This window comes from Epinephelus fuscoguttatus, linkage group LG1 (genome assembly GCF_011397635.1).
Source record: "Epinephelus fuscoguttatus linkage group LG1, E.fuscoguttatus.final_Chr_v1".
NCBI lineage: Eukaryota > Metazoa > Chordata > Actinopteri > Perciformes > Serranidae > Epinephelus > Epinephelus fuscoguttatus.
In genome coordinates, this window is record NC_064752.1 from 27,101,556 (window position 1) to 27,115,409 (window position 13,854).

General features: G+C 42.4%; 2 protein-coding genes across 3 annotated transcripts; one reads left to right on the top strand and one right to left on the bottom strand.

Annotated features, from left to right (window-relative positions):
• The first annotated feature begins 336 nt into the window (after positions 1-336).
• Positions 337-10,016, top strand: cse1l (CSE1 chromosome segregation 1-like (yeast)). 2 transcript variants are annotated; one of them, XM_049584757.1, is made up of 25 exons: positions 337-439; positions 1,311-1,409; positions 1,555-1,697; positions 1,878-1,979; positions 2,078-2,223; positions 2,319-2,409; positions 2,545-2,652; positions 3,825-3,917; positions 4,024-4,191; positions 4,276-4,405; positions 4,544-4,609; positions 4,872-5,074; positions 5,202-5,286; positions 5,456-5,517; positions 5,610-5,746; positions 6,047-6,150; positions 6,296-6,393; positions 6,499-6,649; positions 6,764-6,972; positions 7,103-7,200; positions 7,323-7,408; positions 7,952-8,033; positions 8,526-8,672; positions 8,957-9,188; positions 9,350-10,016. In XM_049584757.1, exons 2-25 carry the CDS (start codon positions 1,325-1,327, stop codon positions 9,437-9,439), a joined length of 2,916 nt encoding a protein of 971 aa, XP_049440714.1. In that variant the 5' UTR covers positions 337-439; positions 1,311-1,324; the 3' UTR covers positions 9,440-10,016. The 2 variants fall into 2 exon arrangements, with proteins under 2 accessions (XP_049440714.1, XP_049440721.1); XM_049584764.1 differs by having other exon boundaries at positions 345-464.
• Positions 10,017-10,307: 291 nt separating this feature from the next.
• Positions 10,308-13,796, bottom strand: LOC125890628 (retinol dehydrogenase 10-B-like). Its single transcript, XM_049579355.1, has 5 exons — positions 13,274-13,796; positions 11,071-11,169; positions 10,823-10,968; positions 10,596-10,727; positions 10,308-10,489 (listed from the first exon to the last, which is right to left on the bottom strand). Exons 1-5 carry the CDS (start codon positions 13,721-13,723, stop codon positions 10,369-10,371), a joined length of 948 nt encoding a protein of 315 aa, XP_049435312.1. The 5' UTR covers positions 13,724-13,796; the 3' UTR covers positions 10,308-10,368.
• Positions 13,797-13,854: the final 58 nt, after the last annotated feature.

The window sequence follows — 13,854 nt, forward strand, 5'->3', positions numbered from 1 at the left end:
AATAGCTGAAACTTGCAAATAATGATCACATGTCTAGGTTGTAATTTAAGCATCTTCTAAAAGCTATCCCTGGAAGCAAGGAAACTATAAAAGATAACCTCATACATCTAACATCATATAACCTAGTAGCCTTTTGTAGTTTTCTTGCCTGAATCTAGATGATTAGAAAGTATACATTTCAATTATCAACATAGCCTTGATAAATTGGGCATGATTATTGACATTTAATTGATATACTGAGTGATTTATATAAAGTTCCTGCACTTGACTGAGACCAAGCAAGGGGCGTGTCTTACAGAGTGCCTCTGTCATGTGCGCATGCGCAGTATACTGACCGCGCAGTTCCTTTTGCTCCAGACGTTTGAAAGCTGGCACGACAAGCCCGGTTGTACGGTTTGTGGTGCTCCCCATCCCATCCTGACTGAAATTTACTGTAACGGTAAGGCGTCCCAGTGCTTTAACAGGTATTATATCCAGCAATATGGGATTCAGACTTTTAAACTGCGTCATAGTCCAATAACTTGCGAGTTAATGCGTAATGGTCGGGAATTAGCTAACTTTATGGTTAGCATAAACACACATTAGCAAGCTAGCGCTAACATTAGCAGGCTGACTTGGAGGGGACCACCGCCTGCTGGATCAGTCTATTCACTGGAAACTGGATAATGCTCTCCATGTCACTTTAGGTGTTATGCTTATAGTTCGGGACAGTGGATTAAGATACAATTTACCTTGGATATATCGTATTATCAGATAAAGTTAATGCGATACAGCGATCGCCATGTGCTTATATTTCAACTTATAGAAGACTAGCATTGGACAGCCTTTAAACTGCTAGCCTAGACATTACTCTGCACAAACTGATCTGGAGTCAGCTGAGCCGTCTGAGCTAAAGCCAGATTGAGGCTAAATAACGTTAGGTTAGCTAGCTTGGCTGTTAGCAAGCTAACGTCAAAGGCAGACTGAGTGCGTGTAGCTAACGGTGACCTAAACTAGCAGATGTGTAAACTTGGTATCCAGCACTGCCCTGACTTGGCGAAGAAAGCCGTGAAACACTGAGAGTATTTTAATCACAACGCGGATTGTTTCAACAGTTACATTTAGCACACTTGCTAACTTTTAGGTAGTGTGATTTTTCAGGAACTGGTACACACATTTTAATAAGTCATTGCTAAAATGTTTGTACAAGATCACTCAGCATTTAGTTAAAGGTCCATCTAAGTGTAGTAATGCAATTGGCCTCTAGCAAATTGCAGCCAGACACTGGTGTATGTCTTTCATTCATTCACTCGCCGCTTTCTCGCCCTTAGTTGACGTTACAAGCATGGAGCTGAATGATGCTAACCTACAAACCCTCACCGAGTTCCTCAGGAAAACACTGGACCCAGACCCAACAGTCAGACGTCCAGGTAATACTTTAAAATGACACAGCATGATATCCTAACACGATTTATAAAGAATGTTATCATTGACCTACTTATACAAAGTATTTACCTGATTGTGAAATCTCTGCTTTGAACCACCTGCTCTCTATTTTTCTTTTTTCTTTCTTAGCTGAAAAGTTTCTTGAATCTGTGGAGGGAAACCAGAACTACCCCCTGTTACTACTCACTTTGCTGGAGAAGTCCCAAGACAACGTGATTCGTGTTTGTGCTGCTGTTACATTCAAGAACTACATCAAGAGAAACTGGCGCATTGTGAGTAACATCTGCTTTACATCTTGTTGACTTAAGTGTCTTGTATTTAGATACAGTGTGACTAGATTCACAGTGCATGACCTGCATTAGATTTAATAAAGTATAAAGTACGATTTAGTACGAAGTCTGAACAGAGCCATTGCTAAATACGTTTTGTTGACCTGTATGTATTTCCTAAAGGTTGAAGATGAACCAAACAGAGTCTCTGATACAGACCGAACAGCGATCAAAGCAAACATAGTAAATTTGATGCTCAGCAGCCCGGAACAGATTCAGAAACAGGTACATCTTTACATATTGTAATGCCCAAAAGGGTCTAAAATGAAGGTGTGAAGGAAGATGCTCAGCCAGTCCCCTGTTAATTCTTTGTATTTCCACAGTTAAGTGATGCCATCAGTATCATAGGAAGGGAAGATTTCCCTCAGAAATGGCCTGACCTGCTAACTGAGATGGTGACCCGCTTCAGAAGCGGAGACTTCCACATCATCAATGGAGTGCTTCGCACCGCACATTCCCTCTTCAAGAGGTACAGCTCACTTTTTAATTGTTTAAAATGCTTGATGATAACATTTAAACAGAATTTATAATTTATTTCTGTCCCCTCTTGTATGTTTTTTCAAGGTACCGCCATGAGTTCAAGTCTAATGAGCTTTGGTCAGAGATCAAATTAGTACTGGACACATTTGCCCTACCTCTGACAGAGCTGTTCAAGGTAATGACTTGCAGTTCAATCACCACAGTACTTAAGAGTTGATATAAAATGTGTAACAAATATAATGTTGGACATAGATATAATGAAATTCCAGTGTGAAGAAGTATTTATAGTTTATTTATTTCTTTGCTGTAGGCCACCATTGAGTTGTGTCAGACTCATGCTACAGACGTCAATGCCTTGAAGGTCCTCTTCTCTTCCCTCACACTCATCTCCAAGCTGTTCTACAGTCTTAACTTCCAGGTCAGTCCAATTTATCATTTTTGAAGTTGCGCCCAAGATTAGTGTTGATCATGAAAGATTAATATGAAGTAGCTCTTTTTTGTTGGCTCTTGCTGGTCAGGGAGTCTCATGTCTTTTGCTCTTTTATAAAGCTTATATTGTAGACAATTGTACACCAGGGTGTCAGCACCTCTGGTAGTCATATACACAACAACAGATTATTAAGGGAACATTGAATGTTTGGTAACACTGTAAGTTGACATGAAAGAACAACTTCTGATGGGTTGGCTGGTTGCATACAGTTTGTGTATAGCTTGTAGTAGCTGTTGTGTAAATTATAGTGTGTTTAGCTTCCATTACTGACCCGGTCTTCAACATGTATGAAGTGTTTTTTTAACTCCACTGTGCTGTAAAAATCTATATCAACAACTGCCATCTGGCACTTTGGATGAGATGAAAATATTTTACAGATGTTTCACCATCATAATTGTTTTCACAGGATTAATTAAAGCTGTAAAGAGCCAATCATCTTTCTTGGCATAACAGAAATAAGTCAAACACAGTGATAAAAATCATCCAGAAAAGGTCCAAAATTTATCCAAAGCTAAAATTAAAATGTTAGCTTTATTTATTATTTTGAACAGGAAAGGGACGATATATGATTTTAAAGACACTCAAAATAAATTTGTCGTGATGAATTTACAATATCGGGATGATCATGACTATTGTGTCCAGCAGCACGTGAAAAGACTGCTGGGCAACCAACAATTAAAGAGACTTTGCAAAAACAGGCTGTGCATGCACCAAGCTAAAAAAAATGCAAAAGATTTGAATGGAGCATTGACATATTTTAAGTCGAAAGATATGATGCTATTTCAAATTGTTGAAAAGCCTGGCTTTTTAAGTTTGTGTGCTTGTTTTTCACTAAAAAGATGTGTTGTATATGTGATGCATTCAAATATGTTTCTCAATAGAATGTTAGACAAAGTGATTTCAGTATGTTTGAGTGTCATTTTAAGAGTTTTAAGAAAGTTCTTAGTAATTGTGGCAAGTTAATCATGCACTACCATTAATGTGCGTGATTAGTTTACCCCATGCAGAGGTCAAGTCAGCTCTTGTTTAAGTAAACCGTTAACACTTTCATCAAGGATGTGAAACATTTGCCATCAGCTGTGTTCTGTATTGTTACACAGGACCTTCCAGAGTTTTTTGAAGACAACATGGAAACATGGATGACAAATTTCCACGGCCTACTGACTCTGGATAATAAACTTTTACAAACAGATGTAAGTTGTTTTTTTTTTCCACTCGTGCAATACGTTTTCAACATGGATGTTTTACAAGGTGGTTTTTAACATTTGTGACGTTGTGTCTCTTATGATATCTCCGTAGGACGAGGAGGAGGCAGGTCTCCTGGAGCTGCTGAAGTCTCAGATCTGTGACAACGCTGCTCTCTACGCTCAGAAGTACGATGAAGAATTCCAGCCGTATCTGCCGCGCTTCGTCACTGCTATCTGGAACCTTTTAGTTTCTACTGGCCAGGAAGTCAAATACGACTTGGTGAGAGTGCTGATCCCCGTCCTTTTTTTTTTTTTTTTAAGTTTACTTTCCCTGTACTAACAGTACACCTTGTCTTTGTTGCAGCTTGTAAGCAATGCTATCCAGTTCTTGGCATCAGTCTGTGAAAGGCCACACTACAAGCATCTATTTGAGGACCAGAATACCCTCACTAGCATTTGTGAGAAGGTCATTGTGCCCAACATGGAGTTCAGGAGTAAGTAAATGCTTTGCTCTCATCATAGGATTGTGCCTGGAAATGTCATTAGCAGATGGCTGAGTCAGGGCTCTGCTTACTTGGACACAAACAGGGACTGGTGTGATACTGACCAAGTTGTTTTCAATGCCTGATTAGGTGCAGATGAGGAGGCGTTTGAAGATAACTCTGAGGAATACATCCGAAGGGACCTTGAAGGATCTGGTAAAGATTTGCATTATTGCATATCACCTCCTGTAACAAAAATGAGTCACGTAAATACAGGAAATGATATGTAGTTCCTCCTCACAATTTGAGTTTTGACTGTTGTGTGGTTTGTCAGATTTCATACAGCTATGTAGTTGGTTGGTTTGTTACACCCAACGTTTAAATAGAGGGTTTCCACATAGAAATAATGGACAGCTAACAAAAATGTGCCAGTGATGACCATGTCCTCATTGTCAACCCTTTTCCCATCCTTCCTCAGACATCGACACTCGTCGTAGGGCAGCGTGTGACTTGGTGAGAGGCCTTTGTAAATTTTTCGAGGGCCCTGTCACTGCAATCTTCTCCGGCTATGTGAACTCAATGCTGGCTGAGTACGCCAAGAACCCTGGGCAGAACTGGAAACACAAAGACGCCGCAATCTATTTGGTCACATCGCTGGCGTCGAAAGCACAAACACAGAAGGTAGTGTTGGCCTTTATTTTCAGAGAATTATTGCACATATAAAACTGAATGTTCAATGAATATTTATAAACACTGATATGATTAGAATACTTTGCTCAGTCCTTAAGTTATGGTCTCTTTTCACCAGCATGGAATCACCCAAGCCAACGAGCTGGTGAATCTGAATGAATTCTTTGTGAACCACATTCTCACGGACTTAAAATCACCTAATGGTAAGAACGCTCTTACAGTTCTCAATACAGTGTAGGATTTTAAAATATGTTACAACAGGTGGCTCACTTTGCGTTTGGCTTTTTACAAGATCAGTGAACTGTGGTGACATTTGTGTCCAAATTTATAGGTATAAACACAATTAACATCAGGCACTGATTGTCATTGCAGTTAATGAGTTCCCAGTGCTGAAGGCAGATGCCATCAAGTATGTCATGATCTTCAGAAGCCAGGTATGAGTTCTGACTTTCTCTGCAACTTGTTAGATTTCAAAAGGCAAATTGATCGCGCCACAGAGGGCTTCTTCTCTGTCCCTGTCCCACAGCTTCCTAAGGAGCAGCTGCTGCAGGCAGTTCCTCTCTTGATAAGTCACCTGCAGGCAGAGAGCACAGTGGAGCACACGTACGCTGCCCATGCTTTGGAGAGGCTGTTCACCATGAGAGGCCCCAACAACACCACACTGTAAGTATCAAACAGTACAGTCGAAGATAGTGATATCTGAGACAGAGTATAGCTCACACACATTTTTCCAGATGCATAAAAAGTGAGCCGTAGTTATACAGTGTATTATTCTCTCTTTTTATCCACAAGATTAAAATTCTGTAGTCGCATCTTTGCCCAGCCCAGTTCAGAACAAGGCCATTGTCACAATTTCACATTAGCAGTTTCACATTGGCCGTTTGGACTTAGATTGAACACTGTGAACTTTTTAACTCTGAAATAAATATTTATAGCCACTCAACCTCTCTGTATGTTTTCCAGTATCACGCCTGCAGAGATGGCACCTTTTACTGAACAGCTGCTCAACAACTTGTTCAAGGCCCTGGCTCTCCCTGGCTCCGCAGAAAATGAATACATCATGAAAGGTAAACCTGACTGTCCTCTGTCATCCAAATGCCCTCCATTAATGTTTCCCGGTCAGTGTCAGACCAGCTCCAAAGTTATTTTTAGTTGCTTCATCATGTCTTTTCTTCTCTTTCTCTGTCTGTTTTTTTTTTTTTTTTTTTTTAGCCATCATGCGCAGCTTCTCTCTGCTGCAGGAGGCCATTGTTCCCTACATTCCCACTCTGATTGGTCAGCTCACTCATAAGCTCCTCTTAGTCAGCAAGGTAATACACACTTTGTTACTATTTATGGACAGATAAATTCACCAAGTTGCTGGTTTCTTTAGAGGATGCATGTCAGTTATCCCAAAATCTGTCATCCATTTTCAGAATCCCAGCAAGCCTCACTTTAACCACTACCTGTTTGAGTCCCTGTGCCTGTCGGTCCGTATCACCTGCAAGGCCAACCCCACCACTGTCGGCAGCTTCGAGGAAGCGCTCTTCCCTGTCTTCACTGAGATCCTTCAGAACGATGTCCAGGGTTTGTCATTTACCTGTAGAATCAGTTTATATAAATGTAGATGATATGCTTAGAAACACAGCTGGTGACTGGTAGAGGCAACTCCACTCATCATCCTTTTGTCCTCTGTTGCAGAATTTCTTCCATACGTGTTCCAGGTGATGTCCCTCCTCCTAGAGATGCACACCAGCTCTATTCCCTCTTCCTACATGGCTTTATTCCCTCACCTGCTGCAGCCTGTTCTATGGGAACGGACAGGAAACATCCCCCCTCTGGTGCGCCTGCTTCAGGCTTACCTGGAGAAGGGAGGGGCCTCTATCGCTAGCTCAGCTGCAGATAAAATTGTAAGTGGTGGCAGTGTTGTGAACAGCAGGGAAAGCTGTAATGTGTTAGTTGTCTGCAGTGCCTCATTCATTCATTGTACGACCAGTATGTTAACACTTCTTTCCTGTCTTGCTCATCTGTCCCTCTCAGCCCGGCTTGCTTGGAGTTTTCCAGAAGCTTATTGCCTCTAAGGCCAATGACCATCAAGGTTTTTACCTTCTCAACAGCATCATAGAGCACATGCCCCCGTAAGTCGATGTATAGTCGTGCTCTCTGTGGAATGTTTGTAAAATGCCATACCCAGTGAAATTGATTAGTTAGGTCACGACATGTTTTGTTAACTTTACATGTTTGTCCTTTCTTTTGCCAGAGAATCTATCACTCAGTACAGGAAACAGATCTTCATTTTGCTCTTCCAGAGGCTACAAAGCTCCAAAACCACCAAGTTCATCAAGAGTTAGTACAGTTATCTTATTTTCAACGTTCATGTTCTGTTCAGAGCTAATAATCTGTCAGACATCGTCAGTGACTGAGCATGTCTTTTAACTGCTCATATCAGACAGTGTGGTGTAAATCAGTGGTTCTTAACCTTTTAATGTGTCAAGGACCCCTAAATTTATACATGGACCATTGACCCCTTTTTGATAGGATTGTCTTTAGGGACTGCCGTCCGAAAGATCTTCAGTTGTTACAAATATGATTTAGGCCAGAATTCTTCATTTGGCAACTACAGTTGAGAAGGTAACAGTGGAGGAAGTGAACCCTGTGAGAATAGTCGCTCTTAAACTCTTGCTCACATTGGGCGCACTTCTATACTGAATTAAATAGTGAAAATAAACTATTAACTATTTTCTGGGCCCCCCCTGGAACTCTAGGGATCCCTGGGCCCCTGGTTGAGAGCCACTGGTGTAAATTATCACCAGTTCTAGTATAAACTACAGTCATATAATACTGAATCTCAAGTGTTAATATTTGCACTTGTTTTCCTTTGTCTCTCAGGTTTCTTGGTGTTTATCAACTTGTATTGTGTGAAATACGGAGCCATCGCACTTCAGGAAATTTTCGACAGCATCCAGCCAAAGTAAGTGTGTTTTCAATATAAGCCACAAGATGTTAACAGCAAGCGCACTGATGTTTGACCACAATTATTTAGTGGGTTCATCCATCAGCGCAGCAGTCAGGCAGTGATAATATGACAAGTTCTGTCAACCTTAACGGCACAAAAGATTTATAAGCTGGCTGTTTCTTCTGAAGTTGATGGCCTGCTTGAGTTATTTAAACACATCTTGCTCACAGCAAATAGGACATTTTTTAAGGAATACTCCAGGCTATATGTTTATCAAACACACGTCTCTTTTTAAGCTTGAAAGGTCGCTTGTGGTGAGGGGTGGAAGCCTTAGTTGGCTTGGATTCACAGCGGTTACAAATGGATTTCACAGGCTACCCACTTTAATTACACAATATTTTCAGATCTCAATGCCTTTGCAGGTCTCTGGCGATTCTTGGAAATGTAAGTGCAGAACACCAGAGACAAACTGTCCAGTACTAATCCTGTTTGCCTTTTGTGTTGCAGGATGTTCGGCATGGTGTTGGAGAAAATAATTATTCCAGAAGTTCAAAAGGTGTCTGGACCAGTTGAAAAGAAGATCTGCGCTGTTGGCATCACAAAAGTCCTTACTGAATGTCCTGCAATGATGGACACGGAGTACACTAAACTCTGGTAAGATGTCAGCCTGATGGAAACACGACTTTTGCTTTCTTTCTTTCTCTCTTTTTTTTTTTATTTTTTTTTTTTAAATGCAGTTACTTGGTTAAAACCCCTAGACTCCCACAATCCACCCACAGACCTTATCAGGACTGTGCAGGTGTGAACTGTGTTTGAATGATTTGGTGTTCCTACAGCTTTATGGCAGAAATACTCTCCTGATACATACTGAGTGTTTGTGTTTGTCATCCTGTGTACAACCATAACAGTGATTTGGATTTTTTAATGCATCTGTTCAGGACCCCTCTGCTCCAGGCGCTTATTGGTCTATTCGAGTTGCCAGAAGACGACAGCATCCCAGACGATGAGCACTTCATTGACATTGAGGACACACCGGGCTATCAGACGGCATTCTCGCAACTGGCCTTTGCCGGGAAGAAGGAGCACGACCCGATCGGAGATGCTGTCGGCAATCCCAAGATCCTGCTGGCTCAGTCGCTCCACAAGCTCTCTACTGCCTGTCCAGGAAGGGTACGCTGAGACATGCAGGAAATATTAAGCAGCTCACACCGAAAGTCGTGTTCTGTGGTTATTTATGCTATTAATGAAGTCATAACATTTGTTTGGAGTAAAAGAAATAACGACGGTTCAGAAAGCAGTCAGTGATTGTTTCCTCTTGTCATTTGGTGCAGGTTCCCTCGATGCTGAGCACCAGTCTGAATGCAGAAGCCCTCCAGTTCCTGCAGGGGTACTTACAGGCAGCCACAGTGCAGCTGGTTTGAAACGGATGTGATGGCGTTTGCTCGATAAGGAACAGTGCACTGCAGGGGTAGCCACATGTGACCTCAGGTCACATGACAGACCTGCTTCAGTCTTTACAGATTTGGTTTGACTTGACAGATTACAATGGAATTTGCCAGAGAAGTGATCATTTTGCCTGAATTTAGGGTGTGTTCTCTGATGCAAGAGTGTTTTTTAAGGGTTTTTAAAAACATGACCAAACGTTGACTCAACTGAATTGCATTTTCGTCTTTGGGCCCTTTGTTTGCTGTGTGGGGAAAGCTAACAAGCATTTGGAAATCATAGTCGGATACAATTGTGAGGTTATTAGGATATCAGCAGCAGCAGAGGTATGTTTCAGCAGTATTGTGGAACATCTTAACATAACAATCATATGGGAGGGATTTCTTTAACGCTTCTTTTGTATGTATGAATTCCTTTTCACGGTTATGGAGACTGTAGTCTGTGGCTCAAACATAATGCATAATATTTTTCTGTTGCATGTTTCCCGTAGATTTGTTATCGTCAAGTCTTTGTTTGCGCACTGTTTATGTGAATAAAAAGAGGCACTTGTATAGATCTGTTATCATCGCAGCCTCTTCTCTATGAGCGGTATTTTGATGATTTTATTTTGGGTTGTGAATCTTGCTGGCTCTTTGGCCTCCGTATAGGGCTGAATCAATAACTTGATTTAAGGAGAAGGAATTTCCTCTTCATTCGCACACCCTGGCTGCCCTACAATCCATTTATGACCCAACATGCATGCAGCATAACTGAAGTTACCCTTCAGCCCATTGTTAAATAAACACACAGACATTGGGCTTTCCTTTTATATGACAAAGTGATGTATTGGGAAGATACAGCATGACCCTTTGGTGTCTGCATTGGTCCATAATTTAACAAGGTTATTAGACAGACTGACAGAGAGGTGTTAGGAGGATTTGATATGTCCGTTGGAGGTCTTCAGTTCAACATTCTTGATGAAGGGTAACATGCATTTATCACCTCCCATGAAACGATACGTCGCCACATTTGCCTCCCAGGGGAGCAATCTGAAGAGAAGGAAGGAAACAAATTCCACTTTAATGCATCGTCTTGGTCCAAAGTATTTATTCAAGTATTTTCTTCTAATCAATAATAGCTCTATAGTATACTCACGCTCGTGCTAGAAAGGGGATGTACATGAGACGAGGAATGCAGATCATTTGCTGTTCGGCTAAAATGGCTTTCATTGACTGCTGTACGGTGTAGAGGGGCTCCAGGGGTGGAATTAGACTGCGAAGCTCCTTCCTGGAAAATATCCAACGAAAAAATGTAAAATACGGCGTTATGTTTTCCAGTAATACCGACCATAAAAGTTGGACTGATGAATGGTGGCATCTCACCTGATTTCACAGCCCGCAAACATCCCTGTGTCAACAATATAAGGGCAGACTAATGTAGTTTTGATGCCGTCCATGTCCTCTGCTCGTAACTCGTGCGTCAGCGACTCGTGGAAGCCGACGGCTCCAAATTTACTGGCACAGTAATCCTGCAGGGAGAAAGATACCCGCCATTTAAATGTTCTTAAATAGATTGTTCTAGTAATTGTCTGTTCAGTTTGAAGTTAAGGAAGTCATTAACTGTGTCTTACCTCTACACAGGCAGTGCTGAAGAGTCCAAGAGCACTGGCAACAGTTACAATGTGACCATGGTTCTTTGACTTCATCTGAGGCAGAAAGGCCTTTGTCATCTGTTGGGTTACGAAAGTTTATTTTAGTATAACAAATAAAGATGACCCTGATGAAACAGTAAGTGACAACCTGAGGCAAGCCACTTTACAACACCAAACACAAAAGTTGCTGCATAATACAGGAGAACTTGAAACAACAGGATGCAGAGAACACAGATGCAGAGAGGATTGTGGCTTAGGTTGAAATAAAAAGACTTCTTCCTCCAGGGCTTTCCGGCTGAAAGCCATGAAGGGAAACTTCTCCCATGTGTGGACGTAACTGTGACCTTGACAAAACACTCTAGAGGCCAAATATGTTGAAATATTCCAGCATTTCAGGACAAACCAGCTACTTTTCCTGCACATAAGCATATTAGCCCACAGGTTTACCTTAGTGTCAATACGTTTGCTTTAATTTTCTTAAACAGGTATTTATTTTAAATTAAAATAACATAATTGTGTCTACTGTAGATTTTGTCACAGCCCCCCTTTACTCCATTAAGCTCTTAGACCAAATGCAGCCGACTCCCTCTCAGGGCCCCTGACATGTCAATAATATTTAGTTTAAACTTGTAAAAATCCTGTTTTTCCCATGGCCTCATTGGCGTGGCTGCATCACCAGCTGCACAAAGCGGGCAACTGTTGAAGCATGTGTCATTTATCTCAACTGTGTTAGGGAATATCAAACACAGTATTCTCTCAGGTGATGAGGGCATATTGTTCAGAGATTCCTGCTTTATCCTCTTGAGTCCTGAGCTTTTGTTCGGTATGCATTTTTAATTTGTCCTAGCTATCAGGGATCAGTAGAACCCAATAAGCATTAAAAAAAATTCAGCATTGCCAATGATAAAGTCCAAATGTCCTCAAATGAGAGGAGCACTTCCTAAATAACAGATTCTTAGCTTGTTACTGTTGCTAAAATTAGTCACGTTTGTATGAAACATCAAAATATAAACGTTATTAATCATAAATAAAAAGTTTCAACCATAAATTTTAATCAGGATTTGATCCTTGTCGTCTTTTCGTCAGGATCAGCTGCAGGCTGACTTCGCAAAGATGGCTGCCATCTTGTTTTTTTTAGATGGATTAGTGTATTGTGCTCTCTCTACCACTAGATGGCGCAAAGGTGTCCACGAACTAGGACAACAGGTCTAAGTTAAGTAGTATGAAGTAGAGAGGTCAAATGAGCCTGGTCTCACTCTGAAGTCATCGAAATCAAACCGACGGAAAAAGGTAAATGAAAACGGAAGTGTATTTTGAAAGAAGACATTGCATGTAATAGGCAGAACTTGACACAGAGTCCCAGGACTTCAACAACCAACACACCCAGGGTAGCTCCAGCGTTGTATGTACACATGGAAGGTCCATGACCAAGCAAGTCAATATGTGACGAGGTCAGAGTGAGAATGCGTTGGTCAAAAAACCCCAAAATGTGATGTCCTCATGAGGACGCAGGGTCTAACATGTTTTTTAGGCCATGTCTTTAAAGAGGGGCCTTGTGTCTAAATCATTGTGTCTTAGATTACACTGGGCTCATATGGTGCATATTCCTGGATAAATAGAGTTTATTAAGGAGCCCTGCATCTCAGTGTTGCCCATGCAACCACATACAGTTGACTCTTGTGCAGCTGCCAACTACTCCTAACAGACACTCTCTTTCAGAGCAGGTGCATTGGTCACAACAATAAGCACCTGCCCACTGTACAGTATGTCTGTTGCTGATATCCTTGATATCTGGAGCTAATGAACTTACCGTTTATTATATGAGCATGAGACTGAGGCTGTAAGAGGATCAAGGGCAGAATCACATGCTGTCTGAACTGGTGGGCTCGCGTGGGATCCTTTCACTCTGGGGATGAGTGATTAAGGTTTCCACCACCTACTTTTAACCCCATGTTAACCTGGACACGTTTAACAGTCACAGGCACATGGTGTAGCTACGCAGCGGCACAGGCTGCACTGATCCCTTCACACATCAGTGCGCAAACACAGAGCCGGGCCGGCGGGGACAACTCTGATGAAGTGATGTTACGTAATTCATGTCAGACTGGTGGGTGATGCTTGCCCTGTGTCAAATATGGAGTTTTACGGTTTTAAATGTTTGTGCGTAAAAGGTGCGTCTCACCCAAAACAGCGCGTGGCAGTTGACCAGCAGAGTCCTCTCCAAAAGCTCGTCAGGACAGTCCAACAGCCTCCGCCCGGCCACCACGCCCGCGTTGTTCACCAGTATGGCGACTTCCCCGACCTCTGCTCTCACCCTGTCCGCCGCCTCATAGATGCTCTGCCTCTTGGACAGATCCACCGTGTACGTGTGCACCTGCACCCCCAGCTCCCGGGCCAGCTTGGCGGTCTGCTCGTTGGCAGCCGTGTTGCAGTCCCACAGCACCAGGTGCGCTCCCTCTTTGGCGAACTCCAGGGCGAACAGGCGACCCAGCGCGCCCCCGGCCCCTGTGATCAGACACAGCTCCCCGTCTACGCACTTCAGCCTCGGCCGGAGGAAAGTCTGGATGACGGCACTGAGGATGGAGAGGGTCAGGTCGATGAGCATCAGCACCAGGTCCACGAGAACAATCATGATGCTCCAGTCCTGGTAATGAGCTGCACCAGCAGACCGCCAAGTTAGGGAGTATTAGTTGTTCTCAGAGTGATGCGGGATTGGATGGCCATTTTATATAACGCGTGTGTGTGCGGATTAGGACGCCGACT

What these genes read in the sequence shown, in the direction of transcription:
- cse1l (XM_049584757.1), top strand. Translation starts at nt 1,325, where the DNA reads ATGGAGCTGAATGATGCTAACCTACAAACCCTCACCGAGTTCCTCAGG. An exon ending in CCTTCAGAACGATGTCCAGG is followed by an intron (nt 6,650 to 6,763) that starts GTTTGTCATTTA and finishes CCTCTGTTGCAG; the next exon opens with AATTTCTTCCATACGTGTTC. An exon ending in ATCATAGAGCACATGCCCCC is followed by an intron (nt 7,201 to 7,322) that starts GTAAGTCGATGT and finishes TTCTTTTGCCAG; the next exon opens with AGAATCTATCACTCAGTACA.
- LOC125890628 (XM_049579355.1), bottom strand. Translation starts at nt 13,723, where the DNA reads ATGATTGTTCTCGTGGACCTGGTGCTGATGCTCATCGACCTGACCCTC. An exon ending in TCAGCACTGCCTGTGTAGAG is followed by an intron (nt 10,969 to 11,070) that starts GTAAGACACAGT and finishes TTCTCCCTGCAG; the next exon opens with GATTACTGTGCCAGTAAATT. An exon ending in ATCCCCTTTCTAGCACGAGC is followed by an intron (nt 10,490 to 10,595) that starts GTGAGTATACTA and finishes CCTTCTCTTCAG; the next exon opens with ATTGCTCCCCTGGGAGGCAA.